Source organism: Pangasianodon hypophthalmus, chromosome 14, assembly GCF_027358585.1.
Source record: "Pangasianodon hypophthalmus isolate fPanHyp1 chromosome 14, fPanHyp1.pri, whole genome shotgun sequence".
NCBI classification, from domain to species: Eukaryota; Metazoa; Chordata; class Actinopteri; order Siluriformes; family Pangasiidae; genus Pangasianodon; species Pangasianodon hypophthalmus.
The window spans coordinates 19,831,952-19,840,831 of NC_069723.1; the positions used below are offsets into that span (position 1 = coordinate 19,831,952).

Consider the following 8,880-nt stretch of genomic DNA (forward strand, 5'->3'; position numbering starts at 1 on the left):
TTGCACCATTTCAGGTGTAATGAGAGTATGGGAGGGCATAATAATATTGCCAGCTATGCAGTCAAGAGTTACTTGCCGAAATGCAAAAAAACAAAAAAAAAAAAAAAACTTGGTTGGCTAACTTTTAGGTGATTCCACAGTAATGCACAGTAAATAGTAATAAATAAATAAATAAATAAAAACCACAGCCAAAACAATTACAGATACAAAACTCAGCATAGACCTGTAGGAAGACAGTAGGAAACCTAGATCACTGGATTTATTTATAGACATCTCTCTATCCAGCACGACACCACAGCATTACTGACATGTAGTCAAAATGTATTGCAAGGAAATGGCAATTGGGTCTGTTACCAGATCAAATTCTTATGAGATTGATCACTCATTAAGTAAATTAAGTCCCATCAGTCAAAAATGACTTAGGACGACTACAGATCTGGCAAGCCATCACAACGCTAAAGTAAATAAGGATATTTTACTAAATGTACAATCTAAAGCAAAGCACAAGAGCTGTACCCTACTGCTACAGATATTTAATCAAATTAAAAAATTTGTTCTGTGTCAAAAATAAGAACACTCTATATTTATGCAAAGATAGTGTTTCCAAACCTTTGGCCTGTAGTGAATATCAAGCAATCATTCATTTTGAATAAACAAAGCAACAGTGCTCATCTGAACTCTCTGTAGGTGTGATCAGATGTAAATGATATTCATTACGTCAAACAGTGCTCAAAGCCTCAACAGAAAGGGTTTAAAATCCCCAGCCATTCCAAGACTTCATCACTTAGACTGTAGACAGCATTGTAAGAGCCTGGATCAAAATTTAGGCAAGGTATAATTCAAGTGTTGTAGATACAGTGATACTGCATTTTGTATCTGTATAGTTCTATATATAGTTGATTTCACTAAATCATCCTGTATAAATCAAATCCTGTATAAACTATATTGTAAACATTTATGCTCTTTTTTGTCAGATGACTAACTATACTGAAACATTGTACAAAAACAGCACGACCAACATTCCTGAATTTGTCCTACAAGGATTCCCAGGAATTCCTGCTGAGTATTATAGATTGGTAGGAACCTTTTTCTTCTTCATTTATCTGATGCTGGCATCTGGGAACGTTTTCATCCTTGCATTTGTGGCATGTGAAAAAAGTCTTCAGAAGCCAACGTACATCATCTTCTGTAATCTTGCAATATCAGATCTTGGATTTGGAACTACAACTCTGCCCAGAATCATTGCTAGGTACTGGATGTCAGAGAAGACTATGCCATTCAATGGTTGTTTTACACAAATGTTTTTTGTCCATTATTTTGGCTCTTGCACCTCATTTCTTTTGGCATTAATGGCCCTTGATCGATTTGTTGCTATATGTAACCCATTGAGGTATCCAGTTCTGATTAAAAACTCCAGGATTGTGATTTTTTGTTCAGGGCTTTGGATAGGAAACCTAATCCGGGTTGGTGTAATTACTGCATATGCCCTTAGTGTGCCTTACTGTGGCCCAAATATTATACGTCAATGCTACTGTGACCATATTTCAATAACTAACCTAGCATGTGCAGACATAAGAGCCTTGAGAGACACTAGTACTGCCATTGCTATGGCAGTATTGTGGGGTCCTTTATTTTATATAATATTTTCTTATGTGGCCATCATTATTTCAGTCATGAAAATATCAAATAAAGAGGGACGATATAAAACCTTTTTAACATGTACTCCACAGCTGTTTATCATCTGCCTGTACTATTTACCCAGAAGTTTTGTGTATGTTGCATCTGCTGTTGGATTTCAATTTGAAACAAACCTCCGCATTGGAATAATAATGATGTACAGTCTTTTCCCTGCTCTCATCAATCCACTCATATACTGCTTTAGGACCAAAGAAATTAAGGACACATTAATGAAGAAATTAAAGCAAAGACAGGTGAGGGTAACTAGAAAAACTATTTTAACTTAAAGAACATTATATCTGATTCAAATATTTTTCATGTGTAAATGATCAGTAACCTATTTCTAGTAATTCTAGGTTTATTAAATACAGTATACAAGATAAATGTTATTAGTTGGAACTGATTAATCAGCCAGAAAGATTGTAAACATATTCTGGATTAAATGGAAATTAAATGAACCTATTGCAAAATATTTTTTTTATATATGCAAGATACAATTGCACAGCCAAATTACACAAAATGCTGATGCTTGTACCTCTGTGGTTATTTCAGTTCGTACATGAGTTATGTTAGAGCATTGCTGTAACTTATTCAGTACTCAAAAAGTGATTTTGTTTTTGCAATGTTTTAAGTACTTTAAATAATGATTTTTTTTTGTTTTACACAGCTTAGGGTACAACCATGTTTGATTACAAGATGATTAGTTGAATATATACACTTTATTACATTTACCTTTTATTATTATATTACTTTTATAATTACATAAATTTTTCTCTTTTTTCATTCTAATTTAATGAGATATTAATCAATGGGATATTATTAATACGATTGCAATATTATTGCCAGCTGTGCAGTCAAGATCTGCTTGCCAGCAGTGTCAAGCCCAAAAACTCAGCTGGATGTTGGATTTTTAGGTGAATATGCAGTAATGGACAGTAAACAGTAAAAAAAAAAAAAAAAGAAGAAGAAATAACAACTGATTTTTGATATAATCCTTTTACAAATTGGTTGTCTAATGTCTAAATACATAATAAAGGATCCAGATATCTGATTCCTGGTCCTCTTGAAAATGGTGGTCTGAGGTTTGCTTCGACCAAATCACAGCATGGTCCACATAAAGTGGGGAAGCTCGGATCCCCTGCCGATTTTCATGGGACTGTAGCATTGTAATTAGCTCACCTTTGTGGCAAAAGTGCTTACCTGATTGTACAGCACATTGAGCTACTATGTGTATGAAGTGCTCTATAAATAAAACGTAATATTATTTATTAGAATGAAAAGCGAACTTTTTTCTTTTATCAAAAACCCAAATTGTTTTATATATGTTGTAAGGACATGTTGCATATATTTATATATAGTTTTTTTTAATAGTTTCTAGTCGATAGATTATATATTTATGTTAAGCTAAATAACATTACATTGCAAATGTATAGTTACTTTTATGTCATAACATCATGTGTAAATATTTTGTAACATGCATCTATTTACTAGCACTTAAAACGTGTGATTTTATAAGTAACTCTGTTATGTTCTACTTTAAAATGTTTCTTTGTAATGATTTTAATACTAATGGTTAAAACTAAACTTTTTGCAAGATTGTCTTTTTGTGAGGTAAAAGACCTTTGTGTGGAGAAATAAAAATCTATTACTAGAATTGATTAATCATTTTTATTTTGGGCATTCAGGTCATCACCAACTACAAAACAGCACAGAATAACAATAATGACCTTTCAAGGAAGTCAACCTGTTCTTTGAATGAAGAGGTACTCTGGCCCCATTTAATGTTAGGAGAACTGTGCATTCTCATGTTCAGCAAATTTTTAATCTGTCAAAGTTTAATTTTAACAAAATAGTCTTCCCTACATATTGCATGTCCATTATCATTAATCAGTTAGCTAATAAATGACCTATATGCACCTGAACACTGAGATCTCGCTGAGTCTGGACCAGTACACCATCTCCAGTATTTGCATACAATTGTCAGGTAATCTATCACCTCCTAACAAAAATAAAATTAACATTAACATTAATTTTCAGTCTTTTCCATAAATTATACATGTAAATCCTGATGATTTTTTTAGTTGAAGGGATATTTACTGTTGCAGATTTCCTTTTTCTTTCTTTCTTTTTTTTTTTTTTTTTTTTGCCCAAGGCTTCTCGCTTTAAATTTACAGCCTTATTTTGTTGTAATTACAGTGACTGATGTCATATCAGTACTGGACTCAGCCATGGATTCAGCTTCCCAGAATGCACTACTACAACATCACAACTTGGCTCCCATCACACACAGTCACTCTCACGTTTAAGGGCACCTGACTACTGATTGCACACACTGGACTCAATCACACACATAAATAACCCAGAGTCTTTGCAATGTTTTGCTCTGAGTTTACTCATGAGCATACCAAGTTGTTATATTTTATGCACACTTTTCTGGTTTTGATCTTGTTATGGCTTATCTGGTTTTTGAGTCTGGTTTTGTCCTTTCACATCTATTTGCAGATCGCCTGACCCAAGCCTGTTTTTTGACTCTGTCTTTTGATTTCGATTGGGAAATGTTGTTAAATATTGCACACGTCATTAATAGTGAGAATAGTTAGCAAGTAATTTAACTGACTACAAGTACCCAGTGCACTAAGACATGAAAACATATTTGAGATATGTATGCATACATATGCAATGCATGGTAGCAGATGGAGAGCCTACTCACAAGTTACTGTTTAAAAAATTGTGATAAATGATTTAATTGTCTAGAATTGATAGTCTAATCAAGTAGAACTCGACGCCAGTGCTTCAGTGGGGATGCGTCTGCTGCCAACAAGTCTAGCACTTCTAGTTACTAATTTGTACGCCTGAAATATCCTCAAAGTATAGTTCAAACAGGAAGGAATCTACCATTTTGCAAACTTGTGTGTGCAAATGTGACCATGGTTCGGAAGTAATTCTTCTATGTGAACGCAAACCTGATATTATGAACTCCGCCCCAAACGAGCCCAGAATCAGTCCTGAGAGCACAATCCAGCATTCAGACCAATTGTGAAAACACCCTTAGATAAAAGCTGGATTTAGAAATATGCAGATTGGGTTAGCTTGATGATTTATATTTTCAAACCTGTGTTGAAGTAACACTGCTTCAATCTCATGGTAAAAGTTCTAACTTTTATGTACTAACAAGTATGCCTAACTTGAGCAAAGTGCAAAATGCTTATCATCGGTAGACAGCCTTCGAAAGAAAAAAAAAAAATGCTTGGAATATTACAAGCAACATGTATGTTAAAACATCATGAAAGAATAGCTTGAATATGTCAAGCTGTCAAAAAGCTACTGTAAAGAAGGATATTTTGATAAATGTACATTTTAAAGCAAAGGTAGCTGTACCCTACTGCTACAGATATTTAATCAAAATCACTGTACTTAGTTAATAATAGGAACGCTGAATATTTATGGAAAGGTAGTGGTTCTAAATCATTGGCATGTAGTGAATATCTAGAAATCATGCAGTCCGAATTAAAAAAAAGCAAGAGTGTTCACTCTCTAAGGGTGTGATCAGATGTAAATGATTACGTCAAAGTATGCTCAAAGCCTCAGCAGTAAGTGTTTAAAATCCCAACAAGACACAACTTTATCCTTTAGTCTGTGGACAGGTCTGTAAAAGCCTGGATCAAAATTTAGAGAAGGTATGATTCAAGTGTTGTGGATACAGTGATACTGCATTTAGTATCTTCTACATGTACATATATATATATATATATATATATATATATGATTTCACTAAATGAAATATTAATTTTAAACCAAGAAAGATTTTTAAATTTAGTCCTGTGTAAAATATATTGTAAACAATTATGCTCTTTTGTTTTGTCAGATGACTATCTATACTGAAACATTCATGTACCAAAACAGCACGTCCAACATTCCTGAATTTGTCCTACAAGGATTCCCAGGAATTCCTGCTGAGTATTATAGATTGGTAGGAACCTTTTTCTTCTTCATTTATCTGATGCTGGCATCTGGAAACATTTTCGTTCTTGTATTTGTGGCGTGTGAAAAAAATCTTCAGAAGCCAACATACATCATCTTCTGTAATCTTGCAATATCAGATCTTGGATTTGGAACTACAACTCTGCCCAGAATCATTGCTAAGTACTGGATGTCAGAGATCATGTCATTCAATGGTTGTTTTACACAGATGTATTTTGTCCATTATTTTGGGACTTGCACCTCATTTCTTATGGCATTAATGGCCCTTGATCGATTTGTTGCCATATGTAACCCATTGAGATACCCAGTTCTGATTACACACTCCACTATTGTGATTCTTTGTTCAGGGCTTTGGATAGGAAACCTCCTTGTTCTTGGTGCAATTACTGCATATGCCCTTAGTGTGCCTTACTGTGGCCCAAATATTATACGTCAATGCTACTGTGACCATATTTCAATAACTAACCTAGCATGTGCAGACATAAGAGCCTTGAGAGCCACTAGTACTGCCATTGCTATGGCAGTATTGTGGGGTCCTTTATTTTATATAATTTTTTCTTATGTGGCCATCATTATTTCAGTCATGAAAATATCAAATAAAGAGGGACGATATAAAACCTTTTTAACATGTACTCCACAGCTGTTTATCATCTGCCTGTACTATTTACCCAGAAGTTTTGTGTATGTTGCATCTATTATTGGAATTCGTTTTGAAACAAACCTCTATATTGCAATGATAATGATGTACAGTCTTTTCCCTGCTCTCATCAATCCACTCATATACTGCTTTAGGACCAAAGAAATTAAGGACACATTAATGAAGAAATTAAAGCAAAGACAGGTGAAGGTGAATAGAAAAGGTATTTTAACATAAAGAAAATTATATCTTATCCAATTTGTTTTCAAGTGTATTTGATCTGTAACGTGTAGTAATATGTAACATTTTAAAGTGCAGAAAAACATGTAAATCTGTACCTGCTACATCTTATTAAATTTAGGTTTATCTACTACAATATATAAAATTAATGATATTAGTTGGAACTCCTTAATCAGCCAGAAAAAATTCTTCAATGAATTAAAAAAAAAGATTTCGTATTAAATGGAAATGTAACCTACTGCAAGATATTATATTATGCAAGCAAGATAAAATTTCACAGCCAAATTATACAAAACACCAATGCTTGTACCTTTCTGGCTATTTCAGTTTATGCATGGGTCATGCATGGGTCATGTTAGAGCACTGCTGTCCCCTATTCAAGTAAATTTTTTTCAGGGTTGTAATGATTTGCATTTTTAAATAGCAAATATTTATCTTATTTATGGCCTAGAATACCAAAATGTTTGATTACAAGATTGGCTCTTGGTGATCGTTTTTTTTTTTTTAAGTGTATATGCTATATTGCATTATTTTTTAGGGGGCCAAGCATGTACCCTCTTCTTTTCGTTAAGATTTTTTCTTCCGCTAAAACTGATTGGGCAAACCACACCGTAAGTGCTGAAAAAAAAAAAAAAAAAACATTGCTTTTGGTCAATACTACTTGTACGCCCTCCTGTTACTCAGGCTACAGATGAGCCTGATCATCCTAATGGTGGCATGATAGCAAAATGTTTTACATTTTGGTTCATATCTTAGAAACTCCTACAGTGAAGATTCTTTTTGCCACTTAGTCCACTTATTCCTCGGGTTCTCCCAGCCAGAAAAAGCCTTCAAGAACCATTTAGTTATGCCCACTTAGATTTTTAGATAATGTACAAAACCTGCTTTTGAAAACTTGTCCTATCTTGTCCTAAAACATTTTTGTTAAGTTAAAAAACTTGTCCTAAAAAATTTTTGTCCTATCTTCACAAAATTGGTGTAAAACTACTCACGAGAGTGTGCACTTCAATAATTATGAAAACTATTTTGAGATTTGTAAACAATATTTCCACCACATGCCAGTCAATTCTAGCGGGGCGGAGCCTAATTTACTTAAACTTTACACAAGTTACTCAAATATCTGTAACTCATGACTGGTTGTACTGATTTGTGCAAATCAGGTAGTATGATTCTGAGGTAGTATGCAAAGTCTGATGTGTCGTCAAACCCCAAACTTCAGATAATTTTTTTCAGGACCCCTAAGTCTGAAATTTGGTATACTGTATCTCTGTGTTAATCTGGAAGTGGATTAAACATTGAACAATCATCACAAAGCTTGAATGGTTGGTTCCTCAAAGGATCCCTTAGTTAATTGTTTAAAAGTAAGCATATCTCTTGTAAAATAAGGTGTACAGTGAAACTTAATTTTTCATATGCTTTGTTTCCTTATACCAAAATTTGCCTTTTGGTCCATTTAGCTCTGTCCACACAAATATACATAATATGCAAAACCTACTTTTGTTAACTACTTTTGTTAATATCTTTGCCATATCTTCATGAACGTGGTGTCTCATTACTCAGTTACAAAGTCTGAACCTCAATAATTATCAAAAAATATTGAGATTTATAAGTAATATGGCCACCACATACCAATCATCATTGCATGGTTAGGGTTATAAAACAGGGTTATCATTGAGTTATCTACACAAAACTTGAATGGCACAATCTATGTATTTGTGAGTAGCTGATGTAATCTCACTCAAAGAAATCACTAGGGGTTTCTATTCATGTTTATGCACCTAAAAACAAGCATATCTCTTGTAAAATAAGGCTTACTGAGAATTTTCCTCCTGATTCTGTGGCTTACTGCATAAATCTTTGCCAACACCAAAACCTGGAATTTGGTATATTGCATCTTTGTACCACTCTGTAAGGGGTTTTCTACTGTTGACTGGGTTACATCAGTCAATCAGCTTGCAGAAGAAACTTCAGCGTTAGCACTGAGCTACCACTGTTCACTATTTGCAGAGGGTGCTTGCCCCCTGCAGATCACATATTTCTGTGAGTAATTATGTTATTCTTTAAAATGTTACTTTAAAATGTAATTTTATTGTGGGCATTCAGGCTGTCACCAACTACAAAACAGCACAGAATAATAATAATAATAATAATAATGACCTTACAACATCAGCCCATTCTTTGAATGAAAAGGTACTCAAACCACAGTTAATTTTAGGAGAACTGTGCCTAACAATATAGTCTGCCCTGCATACTGCATGTCCACTTTCATTTATCAGTGGGCTAAGAAATCACCTATATGCTGGTTTAATAATTACTGCAAGCTACTAACTTCAGGGAGACCATTC

At 33.9% G+C, this 8,880-nt stretch overlaps 2 protein-coding genes across 2 annotated transcripts; both read left to right on the forward strand.

Moving 5' to 3' along the window:
- Nucleotides 1-858: 858 nt before the first annotated feature.
- On the forward strand, nt 859-2,179 carry LOC113539111 (olfactory receptor 2AT4-like). The gene has a single exon (XM_026934667.2). It carries the CDS (start codon nt 975-977, stop codon nt 1,962-1,964), a length of 990 nt encoding a protein of 329 aa, XP_026790468.1. The 5' UTR covers nt 859-974; the 3' UTR covers nt 1,965-2,179.
- Nucleotides 2,180-5,539: 3,360 nt separating this feature from the next.
- LOC113539112 (olfactory receptor 2AT4-like) lies at nt 5,540-6,532 on the forward strand. Its single transcript, XM_026934669.3, has one exon. It carries the CDS (start codon nt 5,543-5,545, stop codon nt 6,530-6,532), a length of 990 nt encoding a protein of 329 aa, XP_026790470.3. The 5' UTR covers nt 5,540-5,542.
- The last annotated feature ends 2,348 nt before the right edge of the window (nt 6,533-8,880 follow it).

Coding starts and splice junctions, on each gene's coding strand:
- LOC113539112 (XM_026934669.3), top strand. CDS start 5,543: ATGACTATCTATACTGAAACATTCATGTACCAAAACAGCACGTCCAAC.
- LOC113539111 (XM_026934667.2), top strand. CDS start 975: ATGACTAACTATACTGAAACATTGTACAAAAACAGCACGACCAACATT.